Raw genomic sequence first — 21,693 nt, forward strand, 5'->3', positions numbered from 1 at the left:
TCACCGGTGAACATAATTAGACATGAACAGTGGCCTCAAACAACAACAGAAGTTCTTTAAAGAACTGAAAGAAAAAGGTTTTGTTTTTTTTCTTTGAAGCAGCTTTAACACTTAGGTTTATAGACTGATTCAGAACATGCTGAAGCTAGGGAAACACACGGCTGAATTCAACCATGCTAAATCAGAGATTTGGGTATAAACAGAATAAAGTCTACAGCAAAGAGGAGTATGTAGGGGTGCCTCCTGTTTTGCTATCTGGTTAATAGAACAAGAGCAAACATTATCAGGATGTTGGGAAAAAAAATGAAATGGGCAGTTGGGCTTTTAAAAAATGCACTTGTTCTTGCCGTTGTAAACTGAACTTAGATTAGCAACCATTAATTAAAGCTACATCAACAAACACTGGTGAAAAATATACAAATATCATAAAATATATATATATAATATATAAACAAATCATAAAATAACCTTCTTGCAATGCAAATTCAAGTCCAGGAACAAAAAAACAAAACCAACCAAAGAAACAAACAAATAAAAATCAACCAAACAAAACAAACAGACAAAAAACAAACAAACAAACAAAAATGCCACACACACACACAAAAAAAAACAGTCCCCAGAAAGAGAGAAATATATTTAATCATGGGTCTCCAAATCATTGTAGATTGACTGGTAATATTAGCTTGCTTAGTAAATGGACAAACAAAGTGACCTGGAAAAACTAAGATCTATCCTGTTCTCTTTTTCCTCATGAAGATGTTACAGATGTTGGGAGTATCAGTGAATGAAAAAAACAAACACAAGCCAACAAAATGTTCTTGCAGCCCAGAAAGCCAACTGTATCCTGGGCTGCCTCAGAAATGAAGCCAGCAGGGCAAAGGAGGTGGTTCTCGCCCTCTGCTCTGCCCTTGTGAGACCCCCCCCAGTCCCTCACAGAGCTATGTTCAGCTCTGGGCCCCAACACAGGAGCACAGACCTGCAGGAGTGGGGACACAGGAGCCCACAGGGATGCCCAGGGGCTGCAGCACCTCTGCTGCAGGGACAGGATGACAGCCAGGGTTGCTGCAGAAGGCTCCGGGGAAAAATTATCATGGCCTTCCAATACCTAAACAGGGCTTACAAAGAAGGTGAAGAGACTTTTTACACGCACATGTAGAGGCATGACAGGGTGTAATGGCTTTAAACCAAGAGAGAGCAGAGTTACATTAGATGTAAGAAAGAAATTCTTCACTCAGAGGGCAGCGAGGGCCTGGCACTGCTGCCCAGAGCAGCTGTAGGTGCCCGATCCCTGGGGGTACTCAGGGCCAGGCTGAATGGGTTTGGGCACCTTGTCTATGGGAGGTGCCCCTGCCCACAGCAGGGGTTGGAACTGGATGGACTCTGAGGTCCCTTCCAACCCAAATTATGTTATGAATCTGTGATTCCATGATAACTAAAAAATGCACAGGATAAGACAAGTTTCAGGAGATGTTGCCAATGGTGTCATCATAATACAATACAAATCCCATCACAAAAAAAAGGTGGTTAGACAAACTGAGTTTAAGAACGTTGATTTGTTGAAATTAGATATTAGGAGACTGTAGTGAGACTTTCAGTTAACTGAGAGGAGAATACTCATCACTGTAAACAGAAGTCCAACTTAAATCCACAGTGTTCTGGCAACTTTTGTGATCAACACTGAAGCTTAAAGAGAGAGAAAGGAAGAAAAAGTAATGGTTAAAAGAGAGAGCAGTCTTACACAGATGTAGTGATGTAACCACTCCGGGTATTGTAGCTGCTGACCTTGGAGACTTCCTTCATTATGAGAAATATCCTCCGATTGTAGAAACATAGGCTTACCATTATTGTGCACTTCACCTTTGATGACTAAAATGAGCACAAACATCATCCTGCATGCTTCCTCTGCAGAAGATGACTCCTCTGCCAAAAACTCCCTTCATTGTGTTATGCTAAAAACAACACACACCCCTCAAAAAAAACCCCACACAACCTCCCCCAGCCATCACCCTTGATTTGACATAAAATTTCACATAATCAAGAAGTTCCTATATTTAAAACAGATTTTTTAATTGATTTTTTTTTCCACACAAAGTAATTAAGACTAGATATTCTGGCCTGAAAAACCCAAATGAAATGAAGAGTTCAAGTGTTTAAATGTTATGCTCTCCAGCCACTTAAAGGCTGGTCATATCAAAAGCACCCTACTCTGTCTTTGAAGGAAAAATCAAGTATTTGATCAGAAGGACAGCAAGCATTCCTTACATTAATTTTGTTAGTGGATGTGGTACATAGAAACATTCTCTTATTCTGTATACTATCAAGTCCTAAGTCTACCTCATGCAAAGAGGAAAAGTCTACTGAGGACTCTCAAAGTCACTACACAAATACTTGCTGAGAAAGAAAACAAACAAATGAACAGCCCCCCTCCCCAAATTGTATTCAACTGCAATCACATCTCACATCCCTGTCCTAAGCCAGATTCCCTACTAGAAAGCAAATCAAAGGGTATGCTGTCATATCTGAACTTGCTGCCCCTGCATGCCATAACTCACTTAAGCAGTGAGGATGCCATGAGAACTTTTTCCCTCAGCTCTCTGACATGTGGCTAAGACACAGTCTGCCTGTGATTCCCTCCACAGAAAGGAGACTTTTATGGCCCAGTTATCTAGCATTAATTCTGTTAGTCCTTCTTAAACTGCATGTTGCTCTTTTTTTTTTTTTTAAACTATTTTATCACCACCACTTCAAAAAAGGTTCTTGCTTCTTACACCCAGAAAACAGTTAAAACATTTGCAGTAATTGTTTCTGGCATCAGTGTTTTTTGAACAAATACAAACAATCTCCTGGTTTAAATTAGAGATCCCAGACAGACGGAAAACAGTTGTGAGTTTATACTGAAAAACATGGTTTGCTCCTTCTCAGCTCCAAACGGCCAGCATTACTGCCTTACACCGCCTTACAGCCACTCCTAGGCTGGATTTACTAAAAGACACAACAGTGATCAAGAGACACAACTGAAAAAGACCCATGACAAATGACTTGCAATTAATATGAAAACAATTCAAAGAATAAAACAAAAAGCCTTGAAGCAAATTAAAAACCCTTACATTTGGACACTATTCCTCAACTTTTATCAGAAAGTTTCTCATAACAACTTTTCTTGCACACATTCTGGTCCCACCCTTCATCAGGCAGCACAGTAACCCTTATGAAGGCTGAGGCTTGTAACTGTGTGACAATGGTAGATAAGACACAGCTTGGGGAACAACATCATGGGCTGCACACATGCATTTGGAAAGACTCTGCAATGCAATGCACTTGTGCCAATGCAGGTTCACACTTGCATTTCGTTGTAAACTATTTTCATTTGTCCTTCTCCTACTGCTTTGCAGGTTACTGCTCACAGTGGCAAATACCAGTTCAGACTACTGGGTACATAGGATGAGTATGCAGTCATACGTTAACTAAGCTAAGCTAAAGGAAACTTCTTTCATTGTTCTGACAATGCTCCCAGTGACTTAAAAACACTCACAGCTTCTCTTTAATCAAATGGAGAAACACCCATCCATGCTACCATATATTTCCTAATGTCCAAATGATGCTTGGCTCATGTTTTCCAGCCATCATCCACTAAAACCACTATGCTATAGCTGTAATTGCCCTCAGGCATGCCAACTCAGAGGTATATGTCAGTCAATCAGCAAACTCCACCTAGACACCCACAGGAGGAAACTGCCTCTGTTTAGAAATAACCTCTGCTCAGAAATAGTCTTTGGTGCCTGTAGTCTCCTGGCCGCATCCAGGAGAAAATATCCATATTATCTTTATTAGTTACATGACAACTACTTGGATGAACTAATGAACTATTTTTGAGGAGGAGTAGACCACCTGCTACCCTCAAACAGATCACTGAACATAAAATGAATCCTTATATAGCTCTACAGCTTATATAGCTTTAACGCATGCATATTCTTGCTCTCTCTGCCATTAATTTGAGACTGAAAGCTGCTCTGAACTAAGGATGAAAACTTGAAGAAAGCACTCACACAATTTATTGCAGCAACACACAGAACTACCACATTGAAATATATGGACAAGATTTATTAGTAATAATGCTGACCTAAGATGCAGTCAGCAGTGATGCAACAAAAAAGGTTTTGATGGTTAATCAACCAGCTCAGAGAACTGAAACCTTAAAAACGTGGTGCAACTACCACTAAATGAGTCTATGAAAGCTTTTCTGTCTGAAGAAGAGCCCATAATCCTTATTTAAGGACAACTACTATTAACCCAAACCAATGCTACTGTAACCTCACTCCACAACCAAATAAACCACTTCAAAAAACTGTTTTTTTGTTGGCATACAAATAGCCTGCATTCATTACCCCTCACAACAGTGTTATTATGATAAAAGTAGAACAGTAAACAAGCAAGTTCTATTACTATTTCTATGTCACAGCTTGAGAGTGAAACCCTAGCTAAGCAAAATGCCTGACAGAAGTTTGCTTCCCTTGGACTATAGCATTTACACAGGCTTACTGTGTGTATTCCTATTCTATCCTTAAAATTGTGACAATAGTGCGAGCATGAAGAATTGCCACCACTGTACTACTAGCATACTGTTCTATCCTACATGTATGCAACAGCTGTACAAATCAGAAAACCGGGTTTAGATCAGTAACACAGACCTCTGCGTAACACAACATGAGGAACAGATTATTTTCAAGCTTGAAACAGGACAATTTTTTACCCTCCCCCTCCGTTCCCCAAGTGTAGCAATGCACATAAAACAGACATCCAATAAGAGATATTCATAAAGACTCTCCATTAATTCCATTAACTCCCAAGATTTTAACCAATTACATTCATCCTGAATTGAACTTGTAAGACTTACTATTGTCCTAACTGAGAGCTATTCAGGGGTACTAAAAGCTGAAGAAAATTAGAATGTGTTTTTGGAACCATTCCAATTACAACATCAGCACACAGTTCTTCACATGCAGAATTTGTATGTGGGTTTCTGACTGATCCAGAATCTGATTAATGGTCAATGAGTGTAAGAAGATTACTGTAATGGAACGAGATTTCATGCCACCTCCCAGTATGGAAGTGCTACAGCACTGTATCCCTGGATTCCTGCTGTCCACATGTACACTGAGAAATGCTGCTTACACAGTGATCACAGTCACATCTGCTACTGTACTTGTGCTATGATGAGAAACTCCTGGCCTAACCACCTACTTGTAAAATATAAAATTAAGAACACATTTCTTTGATGGGTTCAAGCAAATCCAGGCTGTGACTAAGGCCTGTTAAGAATCCATCACTAATTCCATAGTTAGTAGCAGCTTCAAAAAGAATAAGCACAGATCTGCAGTGAGGTAGAGAATATGTAATGCAACAAAATTCATGAAACATTTTCTGATACTCTACAGGAAGACTGTTAATTCACACGTAAGCTACCTTTGCGGAAATTATTGTAAGTTCATCTTTAGAAGTCTGGTTATTTTTCCTCATGGAAATTCAAGGAAGAAATCTGGATGTTAGCAAAGTCAAGAGCAGCTGGAAACAGAAGCTAAAGAAGCAGAACTTTGCTTGTGTCCTATATTATCATTCTTGACTCACAATGCTCTGATGAAACACATCATTAGAGCCCACAGGAAAGCCATTTGCTCATGTCTGACACAACAAGAGCTGCAGAAGAAAAAGGGTTTCCTGCAGCCCCTCAGACATTGCAAAGGAAAGGAAACAGGAACTGGATTACTGCAGTGAATAAAGCAGATGTGCAAAAAGCAGCATAAGCTTAATCCAACTCTTTACCATATCAGCTTTGCAACCTCTCATCTTCCATTATCAAGGATTATCAATAGGCATACTACACTAAACTCCCTTGGAGTGCTGCAGCCTGGGGGATTCCATCCATGTGGGACCCCCAGGCTGTGGGACGGGTCCTGATGGGATGAGACCACTGTGGGGATCCCCAGACTACGAGACAGGAGCTGCCATCTTTTTTACATGCCATAGGCTATCACCATAAACACCTCCATAAAAACTGCAAGCTGCTACATGAAATTTAAACTGCATCCATTCTCTTCATTACATAATAAATCATAGCTTTCAGATGTGTAACACCTCTGGTTCCACTGGCTAAGTCACCAGATAAATTTTTCACAGGGAGTTAAAAGCTGACACTCCATTCCTTCTCAAAGATACAGAAGATAAATATTACAGTCAACATGATGCTGTAATGAAATACCCTGCCGCTAGATAGAACATCTTTCTGGATTGTTTTCTGATATACTCTCTCTTATAAAATAACATCAACTATATTACCAATTGAGTTATTGATTGGTGAATGTGATTTCAGGTTTTTTGTGGGTTTTTTTTTTAAATTGTGAAAAAAAATCAGTACTATTTAACTCTATGAGCAGAATTTCAAATTACATTGATGCTGTCAACGTTTTTTCTTAGATGCAAACAAAAATGCCTAAATAGTACAATGCACAGTATCACACACAATAAAGTACTATAAAAGTTTATATTACTTGTTTTGATAGTTCAAGATTCTGAATTAATGTTGCCTAAGAATTTCAATAATTTTTTCTCTTCGAGTATCAGAGCTCATTGTCTATACCAAACCTACACATCACTGCTGATCTCTGGTGGTTGAATGCAATTTCTGCTGCATTTCAGATTTAAAAATAAATTATACTTTTAATTACATTTAATGATAAGAGAACCATATAACTTGCTATGTTTAATGTTTTCAAGCAACCCTTCTAGCTGCGTAGAACGGTGGCGAACAAGGAAAGAAAAGGAAGGGAAATATACATACATAGCCACAGAATATCCACTCTGAAAAACAACAAATGGAAAATTCTCTTGCCATACGAGTGCTTAACTGATGCAAAGGTTATAAAACAGTAAACCAAGAACCATAAGATACTTCAATTTTTCTCCCTCAAAATAAGATTAAGATCTAGAATTTACAAACACACCTTGTGAAGAACTTCCTTAACGTTGTAAATTATGTTTAAGAAGAGCAAAAAGAAAAGTAATCACTACTGGCAACACACACAAGAGCTCTAAGTGTACATGATAGGTTCCACTTAGTGTACACTGTGTACACTTAGGTTCCACAGTTTTCATGGCATTATAGCTTTGGATGTCTAAACAAATTATTTTTAAGGATCTTGAAAGCCAGGGAAAACGTTTCTATTTTTACTCGCCTTCAAGAATAAAAGCTCAGCTTTGGCCGTAATGCCTCAAGGGTAACTTCACCACCATTGCATTTGCTGGGTTCTGCATAGACTCCAGGCAGACCTCCTGAGGCTGGCAAAGGGGTGTAACTACTCTTCTTATTGGACTCAGTCAACGCATGCCGTCAGCCAGTGCTCACCCCACCCCAGAACCTCATGTCTGATCTGCAGAGTGAGAACAGTGGCAGAAGAGGCTGAACTCCACCTCTGTTCTGCTGCTGCAGAAAGCAAGCTTTGTGTGAAACAAAACCAAAATTGTTCAATCAAACAACTTCACAAGAACAGGAAGCATGTAGTTAAGTATCTGAAAATGTACTCTGACCATCTTCCCTAATAGACTTCACACATGTTACACTGGAAATATTTTCTCACTTTTAGAGTGAATCCACATCTACCTGAAACCACTCCTGTGTCAAAGCCCATACAGCGGCTACTGATGAAAGAGCAGGCAATGCCTTGATGATCCAACACAGTGAAGAAGACTGCGTCACTTCCAAAGGTAAGAGATGTTCAGAACTAGATTTGTTACTGCTGTAAAAAGAAGAAAAATGAAGATTAGCAAACACCAAAATTCCATGTCAGTTAAAAATAAACCATTGCACACCTACATGACATGACTCACCCCTGGTTGTGATCATTCCTACCGGAACCAGAGGAGATACTCATACAAGCAAATAACATGAATACCATCCTAATACTAATGCAGGCAAGTGACAAGAATACCATCCTAACCCATATTTGCTTTAATTAAAGCAAAGGGCTGAATTAGCCTAGATTCCTTAAAGTAGCACAAAACTGGGGAAAACTTAAAGAAAGTAACTCTAGAGTGGTAATACAAAGCATAATCTGAAACAAACATGATGCAACTAGTTTCAGATGGATACTTTGAAATGACAGATGTTATCATATGAAAGATAAAGTACTGGATGGATCCAAAGTCCTACTATAGCCACGTAATGCCTTTATCAACAGGGCATTTCAACTTTATAACTAATATTTAGTTAAGTTCAACCACAGTCCTGCCAATAAATTAAAGTAAACACATCTATCTAGAGTACATAAAAGCAGACTAACACAGGATGGTACTTAATCGCATGGGAATTCCTCAGTGTGCATGAGTAATCACTGTGCTTGTAGGACTTTCTTCATTTTCTTTCAGTAAACCTGGCGTTGCACAAAACATTAAGATGACTTTTAACTACGAAGTCTTGCTAAGCACGAGTTGTGCTGAGTTTGTCCAGACTACAAACCCCATTGGCCTGGAAGATTTCATTTCTGCCCTTCGAACACATTAATGAAACAGAAACATTAGATGTAAAGAATTGTTTTGGAAGCTGAGTAATAGGGAAGAAGAACCACACCGAGCATATTGGAGGGCTTTCTGCAGTGTTCACCAGCTCTTGGATGGTGATCCTCTTTCTGCTCCACTCTGTATGCAAACATGTATGCACTAAAATTTTTGCTTTCCTGGACAACTGTCAGCAGAGTCCTGAACAACAGGATATAGCTTCCTGTTCCTCCTCTGCAGCTTATGGTGCCTTCAGCCCTTTGGTCTTTGAGGCTACGTGCAACACAAGAAGATTAGTCCCCTATCTACTGATGAGCTTGGTAAGGAGAAAGAGGTGTGGTTTAAAATGTCTCCAGGCTCAGGAAGGCCCGGACACCTCAAATTCTATAGCTGCACTCCAAAAGTAGCAATATTTGCTTCATGTTAAAAACGGGCCTCTGAACACTGGCTTGCCACAACATACTGAAGAGAAGAATTCTCAACACAGGGCAGCCACAGTTTCCACAGCACAGATGTTGCAAAACCCACTGGGAAATCATGTTAGTTCAGAGGCCCCTTTGCAGATCTAGTCATGAGCCACATAAAGGCAGATCCACAGCTCTTCCAGTATTCATCAGCTGGCTTAGCAGAGCACTTGTGCAAATATACGTAGCACTTCAAATGCCAGACACATACACTTGCTGAGCATTAAAGGAAACACCTGCCTAACACTGAGATGACCTTGCTAAACCTACAAATATCTTGTAAAGTTTTATGTCTGCTTCCAAAACTGCTACACATCTGTATGTTTTGGTTTCAGTATTACTCAGTACATAGATTTTCCGCTTTGAAAATAGAAAATTCACTAGTCTAACAGGTTGTTGATTAGTCTTAAGAGTCTGTCCTAACTCCTTTGTTCTGGATGATCCCATTGATTCATTAAAAAGTTTCCTCAAGTGAGGTTTACAGGCATGGGTGTGCACTCAGCCAAGTATTTCAAAACAGCCTTCGTGAGCCATGCTGCAGACATTGCTCCCTTCTAAAAACATTTCTCAATAGTGGGTGTGCTATTAAATGACTAAAAACTTTTTCCAGCAAGCCTTGGATTAGAAGGAATGCTTGTTCTTGGCAGGGAGAAGCATTATGAAACTATAATACATCATGTCAAATATGTGGGCGTGCAGAAGTGTGCTGACCTACCTGCTGAAATACTGCGAGCAGTAACTTCCACTACGGTAAGAACACAACTCTTCTCTCTTCTCCCCATACATTTTGCAACCAACTACCATTTTATTAGGTATAAAACAGAACTCCATAAGTTCTAGAAAGTCCAAATAATATCAGAAAGTATAACCAGACAAGGCTTGAACATCTAGTTAGCAAGAAATTAAACTTTCTTTCCCATGCATAATTCTTTTAAGAAATAACTATACGCATGATGTTATCTATGTCTTTTAGGTAGAAACACTCCAGCTCAAAAATAATGTAGAAACAAACCCTTTGTATCACATACACTAGAACACTATGCAGAACTAAACAAACTACTGTGCTGTGGTGGGATTTTGTTTTGTTTTTAATTACTATATGTTCTAAAAATTGCTGCATATAAGACAGAGGAATGTTGTTGGGGTAATTACTGGGACACTCAAGAAAATAGAGATCACTAGAAGAAAGTGTTTGTCTCAAATTTTCCATATTTTTTACTTTTTAAAGACTAATAACAGCTCTGAAAACATCTGTTTCCACATAGTTACAGATACCTCCAAACCGTGGTGTGTGACTGGAAGCAGACTATTCAGCATTCGAATCTATAAGCCAAAATCCAGTGAATTCCAAGTGATTGCTGTCAGTAAAACATGAGAAGAACCCCTTGGTTTGACAGCATTAGTGGTGTGGCTGTGGCCCCTTGGAAGGGACCTTTGAAGGCCATCTGGTCCAACTTCTGCTTGAGTAGGGTGCCCAAGGCCATGTCCAGGTGGCTTCTGAATATCTCCAAAGATGAGACCACAATCTCTCTGGGCAGGCTGTGCAAATACTCCAACTGCAGCTCACTCTGAAAGTTGGTTGCAATTCACTTAACCAAACCCCACAGATTTCAAACAGAATTGGAATATTCAGCACCTTGAAATTTAGGTCACTTACACTGCTGACTAAACAGAAATTACAGATGATTAATTCTAGGAATCCAACTTTGACAATATTGCACTTAAATTCCACTTCAAGAAGGAATGCAGCCTATATTACAGAAAAGATGGGAGATTTAATGTTTACAGCAGTTTGTGATGCTTTCACAAATGGTTTTCTATGAAGTGAAACGATTTCTTAAAATACTAAATCAAATTAGTGACTAAAGACAAAAGATAAGAAAAGCACACGAATAAAAAACATCCAAATTTTAACAAAGTCAAAGTGCAGATCTATTGTGTCCGGAAGCACCCAGTTCTACTTATGACCAGTTATGTGGCCGTGAGCACAAGATAAAACAGCCATGCAACTTGATCTCAAAAAAATCATTCTGGCTTGAGTTCTGGAGAAACGGTAACTTCGACACATCTATGTATGAATGTATGCACATTCATAACACATTTCAATGCGATTGTCATACTTATAGAATAAGCTCTATGCTCAAATTAAAAGAAACTTCTAAGCAGATGAAAACACCAAGACACAAAGATGAAGCTGTGTTCTAAGACCTCACTGCATTAAGATGAGACTTCATGTAACAGGTGAGGTCGTTTAGTTACTCTAATTATACTCTTAGAATACAAAATACTTTTGTTCAGAAAGTCGTGGGTGTAACAGCAACAGACGCACAAGGTCAGCCAGTGATGAGTCAGAGGTGCCGAACCCCTGCTAAAAAGAAACCCAATGTGACATGCTGTTATGACACATACTGGTGACAATCTGAAAGAACGTCCATTGCCTCAACTCAGGCTTTGAAATATATTAACAATTTAAAAAGCATTTTAATTTGCCCCCCTCAGTGGATATAAAATTAAGCACCTGTATTAAATCTGAAAGCAGTTATTCTCAACTGCTCTAAATGATGCAACGATGAACTACCAACAAGTTAACAAAAAGGCAGCAATGAAATAACTAATTTACACACATAGAACTTAAAATTACCCAAAGAAATCCTTTGTACCATGTATATAAGTCCTTCCTGTGTTCCAAAATCTCCTCAGACTGCTCATGGTCCAATAGGGAAAACAGAAGCAGATCTACTGCAAAAAGAATCAGAACCAAAAAATACCTCCTCTACATTAGGCAAACCAATGCAAGAGACCCTGCTTCAGTAAAGACCTTGTCAGTTTCTAAAGTAGCATCCTGCTGCTAAACCATACCTCACTCAAATTCTTCTGAACCCAATGCTGGTGCATACTTTAACCTTCAGCAAATTTGACCATGGAACCCAAGCTAAGGTTCTACCCACATAGGCATGACTTGAGGCTGTACCTGCCCAGGGCAGTGACCACCTGACAGCGTTTTGGGGAGACACATTTCCTGGGCAGCAAGCCACTATGCTGCACACTTACCACTGTTCCTTTGGCAAGAACAAGGAGGAAAAGGATTATCTAATCACTCTTGCTTTGTGATTCAAGGACATTCAGAACACTAGAGAAATAAAAAAAGTGTCTCAAGAACATCACAATTTTCCACCATCAGTAAACATGTTGGATTTTATTCCCACCTTCTAGAAAAAGTGAGAACAATTTGCACCTGAACATACCCAGGCATTCCTTTTATAAGCAAGAGCTGGAAGCACCTCAGCATATTGCTAAGTTCTGTAACACTGCACAAGTCAACAGTAAACTCCCCACATCTAGTTGGTTCTCAAGTGCTCAACGCAAGCCTGGATGGAGCTTTGAGCACCCTGATGTACTGGGAGGTGTCCTACCCATCTCAGGGGGGTGGTTGAACTAGATTATAATCTTTAAGGACCCTACTGACCCAAACCAGTCTATTATTCCTTGACTTTAAAGAAACTTTGTTCCAAAAAAACAAAATCAACAATACCCTCCTGATTATGTATCTTGTTAATTAGACCAAATTCAGACCATCTTCTGTGCAGAACAAACTGCATCCAACATTGTCTCACAGAGACTAAGTGAATATGATCAGAAAAACTTGTATTAATGAACACCACCATCATTCAGTACTACTGATTAGTAACCAATATTACAGCCCCATACTACAACAACTAGCTTCACGGTCTCAAAGTGTAATTTAACAGCTGACTTAATTGATCAAAGTACAAAATGTTGCTGGAGGTTCAGTCCTGTTCTCTACCTGAGTCCAAATAATCCTGCTTCTTCCCTCACTCTGGACCTTCCATTCCTGTTGCCTCGCTTGGACTGGATCAGAGAACCAACCTGAATGAAAACTAATCTAGTGCTCACGTACATTAAGCAACAATAAATAAGTAACAGTTCCTTGATCCACTGCACAGATGAAAAAGCATTTCTGCCAATAATCCGGTGTCATGCCTCCTCCTTTTGATGGTAGTGGAAGTTGAGGCAGATACAGACTAGCTGCCAAACTGCACTCACAGTCACTGCAAGGAGGCTGAGCTCTGCCACTGCAGGCTGGTGCCCAGGCACAGCTGAAGAAGGCAAGCAATTGTCCTTCTCTTCATGGGGAATACATAAATTACTTAGGTGTTTTTTCTGAAATTCCTGTTTCTGTAGTGTGAAGGTGCCTTCCAAAGTATTTTTCTCATCCATGCCTCTTGCTCAAAGACAGTGCACTGACCTCCCTTACTTTGTACAGAATCCAGGTCCTCCTACATCCAGATATCAAGGACAGGGACTGCTACAGTTCCTTGGTCCCTCGGACAGCTTCAAAAAGGTCAGGATATTTTTAGCAATGGGATAAGAGATAATAAACCAGAATTATTTCTGATTTTTTTTTTTCTAATCTACATTATTTCTAACTTATTTCCTAATCAGTACTGCAAAGACCAGAATTGGGCTCTTTATGTTCTCGTTGATAGGATCCACCACAGCTTTAATGCAAAGATGAATGCAGCAGAAGCACCACACCTTTAAAGGCCACACAACACAATCTACTCCAGATAACTGGAATTAAGGCAGGAGATGCATCATCTCTCAAAACAACGTGGCAGTATTATGAAAGTAACAGAGTACAGCCTGGCACCATACCATTAAATATTAACACAAGTGAGTCAACTCAAGTCTAAAGCTGTAAAATATTGTAAGACCTGATACATTATCATTTTTAGAGGAAAGGCATATGTTAAAAAAAATAATAATTCAGATTTTATTTTACTGTTTGAAATACACTGTTTTTGTATCCAAACCTAAGCTTGCCACACTTACAGTTCTTTGGAACAATTCAGTCATTTGAATTTGAACTGGATCACTTTCATGCGTTCAAAAAAAAGCAATCAATAATAATAATAAAAAAACCAACCCTCAGCCCACATACAATATACTTGATACAAATAGTTTCTTTCTGTACATTCTGATAATTTGAAGCTGACTTCAAATTTGAAGTAGAAACAGGAGCAAGAGATTATGTGAAGAACAGATTAGGTGTTACCTGGCTCAAGATAAACTAGTAAACACAGCATTTCTAATAAAGAAAACAAAAAAGCGACGCATCATGTTTTCTACAGCTGCGATCCTGTATGAGCTTTCAGTATGAATAAACTGGCACAATCAATCAACAGGCTCTCATTCTTAATTACCTACTTATTTTTGATGATATTTGGTTCTCAGCAACCTGTAACATTATATTCCCTACACAATGAAGTTAAGTGCCTATATTTATCTGTTCACGATATGGAAATTTACTGTAGTTGCCTACTTATTACTCCACAGAAAGGACTAACCTCCACTCACTTCAGACTTACATTTGTTGAAATGAAGTTACCCAGGAAGCAGAAAGAGTTGCCATGGATATAAAACCAATTTAATGGAGGCTGCTGCAAAACCTCCACTAATTAATCTATTTACAGTAAAAACATTTCTCCTCTCATTAAATGCAATCTCTATCATTCTTATTATGCAATAGAAAAAAATTATCTCCACTTCTTGTATATGCCTTGCTTCAGCAAGAAATTCACCAGCTCAGAATCTTGCCTCTTTTTTTCTTCATGTTTCATGATAGAATTTAAAATTAAAGTGATTAAAAGGATTTCACAATTTGTGCTAAGTTTGAGCATGCAAGTGATGGTCCATCTATAATACAGGGTGTAACTTGATCCTGAAAAAGCAATACAGATTTGTCTTGTTTGTCTAAAACAAAAAAAAATCTAATTCAGAATATAAATTTAGAATCCATTTTCAGTTCTGAAATCTAGATCGTGAAATTCTTTCAGAAATGCTTGTATTGAATGTTTTCTATAACTGTATTGATTCAATGAAATGGTCCATGTAAAATCTCAGCAATAAAGGAAACCTTAGCGTATAGGATATAACAGGACACAAACTTGTGAAACAGAGAATGTGTTCCAATTCTGCTTTTCATAGAATCACAGAATTGTAGGGGTTGGAAGGGACCTCAAGAGACCATCAAACCTAACCCCCCACTGCAGCAGTTCCCTACACCAGGTCACACAGGTTGGTGTCCAGATGGGTCTTGAATATCTCCACAGAAGGAGACTCCACAACCTCTCTGGAAACTGGAATAAGGATGAGCACCCCAGGACTCTATGGAGCCAAATGTTGACACAGGCACTACAGGGTCAAGCCACCAGCAATGTGAGAAGTGGTGGGCAAAAGCGTGCACTTAGTTGCATGAAGAAAGATTTCAGTTAGCTCAATTCTGTCTTTCTTCTCCAATAAGGCTTCCACAGAACTCAGTGGGAACTGATGCACATGGGGGGTATGTAACTAGATCTTTAACATACAACTAAAAATTAAACATTTTACTTATTCTGAAAAACAAACAAACAAAAATCTCCAAATTGTGAGTTCTAGACATCCCAAACTGATGTTTCTTTTAGCATTTCTTGACTCTAGCTATCAAAGGAGCTTATTGTAGAAGAAAATTATCTTCAGTCATGAAAATCTCCCTTTTGAACAGAGTCAAATAAAAGGAAGTTAAACGAAGAGGAAATGAAGTGTAAATATGGACTATGACCCCTTTACAAACATGTCCTCAGTGAAACTAGCACAGGAGAGGGACTAGCCAGCTGGAAGCATGGTTGTAGTTACAAGTATGATAAGCATAAAGCATTAAACATCTCAGTTTCACAGCAAATGTACTAAAATGAATGTGCTACATATCGACATTCTTATTGTCAGTCAAAAGCTGTACAGAATCACCTTGAAGGATACTTATAAATCGAGAGATATGATCCATGGCAATTCTTAAATTTGAATAAATTCAAAACCATACAGGACATGAATCCAGGGTTATTTGGTTCTAATATGCCTTCCAGCCCACTTCTCTTATTCCTCATTAGCATATTTTGCCGTTCTGTATTCACAGTGATATCAGTGTGTGACTTAAAATGCCACCTGTGCCAAGCTACATCTGTCACAAGCTCTTACCTGAACAGAAACACCAGGAAGAAAACAAAGGTCAAATAAGATATGAGGGAAACTGTATGTTATCTGTCCTGAGAGCAGGGATGGAAGTAGCTGGGACTGGGATAGGAAAACACTGTGAAAGAGAAGCCTACGGTACCTCTTGTCTACTTTCACATGGCTCGTCACACAGCTAAGCCACCAGAACCAAAAGAAGTCAGTGAAAAGAAAACCAAATTAATTTATTCTGTGTTGAAGCTGTGGACAGTGGTGTAACAACAGCCTTTACTTTGTGCCCACACAGCCCCAGTGTGCCCTGCTCCTGTGCAGAGAAGAGCTTACTGGTTTGAATCATCAGTGAAAAGGAATGGGGTCTGTTTCTTCTGTATGTCTACCTCAGTTCTTTACTTCAGAGCTGGAAGGCCTCCTGTGTTCTCCAAAGGAGACTGTGATAATGTGATCCCTCATGGCAGTGTAGTTTGGAGCAATACAAAAGGAGATCTCTTAACTCGTTTTTCATTGCTCTCTCTCCAAAGAAAAGGGACTTACTTGGTCCACCAGTGTCTCTCCAGTCCTCAGTGGAATGGCACATTAGAAAAGGAAACAGAACACTGTGTTAAGTATTTGTGTCAAATGACTCTTTGGGGTGATTTTATGCAAGACATTCCTCCAGTATCTCTTGCTTGCAATTACTGTGTCCCCATATTGGTGACACACATAGTGAGTCACTCACCTGGAGTACTGTACCCAGATGTGAAGTCCTCAGTACAGGAGAGACACAGACCTGTTGGAGTGTGTCCAGAGAAGTGTCACAGAAACAAACCAAGGGATGGAACACCTCTCCCACTAGGACAGGCTGAGAGCTGGGGCTGTGCAGCCTGGAGAAGAGAAGGCTCCGAGGTGACCTGGTAGCGACCTGTATCTAAAAGGGAGCGACAGGAAAGAAGGAGGGTAGACTCTTTAGCAGGGTCTGTGGTGACAGAACAGGGGGAAATGGTTTCAAGTTAAAGAGGGTAGGTTTAGTTTGGATATAAGGAAAAAATCTTTTACAGTGAGGATGATGAGGCACAGGACCATGTTGCCCAGTGACATGCTTGATGCCCCATCCCTGGAGACTTTCAAGGCAAGGCTGGATCAGGCTCTGGGCAGCCTGATCTAGCTGTTGTATCCCTGTGCACTGTAGAGTAGTTGGACTAGATGGCCTTCAGAGGTCCTGAAGGACCTCTAAGGATTCTATGATTCTAAATTATACAGGTTTACACATATATAGAAAAACACAAAAATACAAATTTACATGCAGCAGCTGAGGCTCAAACAGGCCTTTTTCAGTTATGCTAGCGTAAATGTAATACTAGCTGTAAATACATAGCAAAATCCTGCCTGGTTTAACTGCAAGCAGGACTAGAATTTCTAAAAGAAGCTTATGAAACACCAGGTAGCTGAACTATATTTAAGATAAGAAAGCAGCTACACAAATCACAAGAGCAAGATCTCATTACCATGGGTCATTGACGCAAGAAGAACTGATCAAGACACGTTATCTACAGTTAAAAATTAATAGATAAATCAAAAATACTTACTAGATGGTATCCAGCTATCTGATCAAAATAAAATATAATTACAAAGATTAGCAAGAAATTCATGGCAATAACAACAAAAAAGGAACTTCTTGCAAGAATAGCACTGATGGTATCTCAGGTGGCCAGCCTACATATGGAGACAAGGATGGTTAACTAATGTATGATGTATATGGGACAATCTAGTCTACTTTTTGGGTTAACATAAAAAAATACATTTGTTTCTGTTTCAGGATCACTGTTTCCAAGTCTTATACTTTTGCATTTACAGCTACCATGCACTGCACGTTTTTATACAGGGAAACACGGTAAATAGCCATATTTACACTTATCCTTCACATTTGTCAAGTTCTCTGTTCCAGTACTTTCTCAGTCTCCATGTAGGTGGTGAATCGTTGTCTGTCAGTGCTTTAAGAAGCCAGGCAAAGAATAGATAAGCTACTGGTCACATCCTCCTGAAACTACCAAAACTTTCCAAGTAAGTTTTCATTTCTATTATTTTTCCATAGGACACCCCATGGAGTCTATATGACTTGGAAGATGATGAAAGGAGGAGACACTCTCTCACAGGATGTTAGAAAGGAGTGCCTTTGACTTCACAATTGCTAGGAAAATGTTGAACACGACAGCTAAAAATTCAAAGACTGACTCCACCCCAGTTACTGTTCCTCATAGTCTCCACAATATTGTTGCTAATGTGTGACAATGAGTTCACTGGACCTAATCTCAGATAGGAGGCTGAGATTAGAAAGAACATAAACTAGGACGGAAGGGAAGAACCCCTTTGAGGAATGGAGTGCGCAAGTCATTCTGGTTTTCAATGGAAAAAGGTCAATGTGAGCGTTGTTTTCCAGTTCCCTTAAACCATCCCAAGTGCCAAGCTTAAATTCTCACATGAAGGTTGGTAGTAGTTTAAAAAAGCCATATAAAACTAAAAATTAAAATGAATAAAAATAAAAATATAATTGAACAGAGAAATCTGGCCAGCTGATGAGTGGAGTAAGAGAGAAAAAGAGCAGGATAGTTGCCCAGGTCACAGCTTGGAAGCCTGGTAAGGATCTGGTAGAAGCCACTTGCTGTGTGTTGGGATGGCAAGGTGCTGCAGACAATACAGTTTAAGCCTTTTCCTCTTCCCCTTTAAGCCAGAATTCACAACTGGAAGAAAAAAGAAAAAAAAAAGAAAGAAAAAAAGCCATTCTAGTGTGATTGTGATAAGAAAATCAACAGAAGAGTGAGATTTATGTTCCAGCTACAGTAAATATTTTCCTTATGTCTGTTACTGAGTCCACTGTACTACATCATAGCTGGAAGCTGAATTGCAGAAGCTCTCTACCCATTAGGAACATCATAAAAGTCTGTTTAACCTACTGGGTGAAAAATGGAATGTTCAGATTCTGAATATCTTTTTTGTAGAGGCACTAGGAAGCTGCAGAAAGACATGAAAACTGCCATACTGGCCTAGTTCAGACATCCTGCTGACCACCACATGTCTGTTATTCAGGAATTTTTCATTTGTTCCTCTGTCTGCTATTCTACTGTACAATAGCTGCCTTTTTTTAAAAAGAAAATTTTACAATAATGATCATAAACCTTTCAAAATGGACTTCAATGGAAAATTTCTTAACTAGTAAAATAGAAGATGGGCTCTGTGATAACTCTGCTGTCCATGTAAGTAACATGCAAGTTATCTTGCTATGTCTCTGCCTCTGCTGTACCTGTACAGCACAGTCTACAGTTCCTTGCATGCTGAAGTATAAAACATCCATACTAACATTAAACAAGCTAGTTCATTCCATCTTTTTTTCTACAGGCCTACCATATAGAGCCTGGTGTCTCTCTCATTCCACTGCAATTCAAGGACTGTTTTGTATTATAAATGAGTATTTTAACTTAATATGTAAGCTACTTTACCTATTATTTCAGTTACAGAACCAAGATATGTAAAAGGTCTTTGGACCATCAGCTAATTAACAACAACAATAACAAAACAACAACAACAAAAAAAAACCAAACCAAAACATCAACAAAACCCCACCACTCCTTATTCTCTAATATGCATGCATTTAACAGAAATTTGGCTCCTTTGAGGCTATTGACTCAGGTTTGTGTTAAAGGCAGAATGCCAAATGAGAACTGAGCTGCATGTCAGATTTCATACACCCGTTAACAACACTGTTGTCCAATACAGAATTGTTAACAGAATTCCATGTGCTGTAGTTGAATGCACATAGCTAAATGTTTGATAAAAAGTTCACCTCTCCTTCCCCTGTGTGATTTGTGAAAGGCCTCATACTTTATCTCAGTCCAGAAAGCAGTTGGCTGCCACAGCTGCCCTTAAAGAGCATCAAGGATAATTTCCACAATTTTTTCAAGGCACTGAGATTATTTTTAATTTAAGCAATAAAAATAAAATCAGGAATATCTGATTACCACTTAACCACTCAAAGACAGCCTTCAGTATTTGCCTGGTTGATTCCCAATATCTAGAAGGGGCACTTCAGAAAAATAAGATTTTTCTGTAAAATTACTCAAGTCCAAGTTGGTGCACAGTAAATAAATGAGCTGTTAGTTCACCTACAAAGACTAAATCATAGTGTGATGTTTTTCTTAGTCTGAGATCTGTCGCCATGAATTAAACATGAAGCTCCAAAGTCAAGCATTGTCTGATATGAAAATGGGTTTCATGGTTTCATATTTCAGTCAACAAACTTTGATTCTTTCTGCCTGAAATTAGACAGAACTAGGCTAATGAAAACAACAGGAATATACCTAGTGTCACATCTAAATTAGTAATAATTTATCTTCTGTAAATTTGATACTTATTTTACAGCAAAAATCCAAACTTTCTATCTGCCATCAATCATAGTGGCACTTTGAAAAAAAATGACAAGTAGCTCTTTCACAATTTAATTACCTTCTAATTGCAGATCATAATTCCAAGAACTGCACACACAGTGAAGTCTGATTCAAAAAAACATTTCTCTAAAAACATGAGATCCATCTCTCTGGTAAACTGTTTTGTGTCTTTTTTTTTTTTTCTTTTTCCTCTTTTTGTCTTTTTTGGCAAAGAAACATGAAGCTGACAAGCCAGCCTCCAGTTCCAAGTACATTTCTTCAGCATTAGTGACGGCTCGAGCTGTCCCTGCCCCTGCTCCACCACTTCCTTGTACTGGCAGAGACCATGCGCCTGGTGAGGAACCTGCTCAGGGCACTGCTCTACGTGAACAGGGAGATGGATTTTTTTCAGCTGGACCATTTCTCTAATGATAGCAACAGATTAAACCAGCTTATTCAGCACTGCTACTTAACCTGAAGCTACAGCTTCAGCTCGAGATGGCTTTGGACGGTTCAAGATGATGTTCTTCATCACAGCACAAGCTGTGCGGGACGATATGCCAAGCTTAAGCACCCAGTATCTCTTAAAGAGTGGCAGGGCCTGCTTTAACAGAGCTGTCTGCTTGAATAAAATGCTGCATGCTAAGTCAGCAGAGGCTCGGCTTGAGCTCAGAGTCTGCTTGCCACATGCAACGCAATTTTAAATGCAAATTTTGCCTGAGCACAGAAGAAATGTCAGGCTTTGAGGGAACATAAAATGGCAGGACATATGATGTGAGTCCACTGAAACTTCTTCTGACCCTTATCTTTTATTCATCGATATTGGCTGCAAAGCTCTGTTTTCATATTAATTCGGTACATACATACAGCAACTCTGCAATCTGTGTGAGCATTTCAAAATATCAAATGCATAGCTCAACCTTCTCAAAGAAAAGCAAATTCAGGGAACTTTTCTATTGCACACAGCTATTGTTAATGTAAGCTGATTCATTACATGTTTATTTTCACCTACAAAAAAACACTGTACAGAGTGAAGGACTGTGTATTCCAAGAGTGATGATCTTGGACTAAATAGAATTTCTATCCATAACCTGAGCCCAGATAACCAAGGGCTTAACCATCATTCACATTAGTAAAATATTAACAGAGGTTACTGGTTGTCATAGTAAAATGAGAGGTTGCACTGAACGTAATTTCATTTATGGAGGTTCAGAAAATTGACATCATGGCTGTGAGAACATATAAATAATGCACACGCT

The 21,693-nt window shown here is 39.1% G+C and overlaps 1 protein-coding gene across 1 annotated transcript in view; it reads right to left on the reverse strand.

Annotated features, from left to right (window-relative positions):
• The window catches only part of LOC149916638 (uncharacterized), a gene marked incomplete at its 5' end in the record, with an annotated part of 37,929 nt that overhangs the window by 8,072 nt on the left and 8,164 nt on the right, over positions 1 to 21,693 (reverse strand). Inside the window, one exon of the mRNA XM_090147786.1 lies at positions 7,655 to 7,790. Within this exon, the coding sequence (XP_090003912.1) occupies positions 7,655 to 7,790 (136 nt within the window). The remainder of the gene's footprint in view (positions 1 to 7,654; positions 7,791 to 21,693) is intronic.

The sequence above is a fragment of the Phasianus colchicus genome, chromosome 10 (genome assembly GCF_987193195.1).
Source record: "Phasianus colchicus chromosome 10, bPhaCol1.hap1.1, whole genome shotgun sequence".
Lineage (NCBI taxonomy): Eukaryota > Metazoa > Chordata > Aves > Galliformes > Phasianidae > Phasianus > Phasianus colchicus.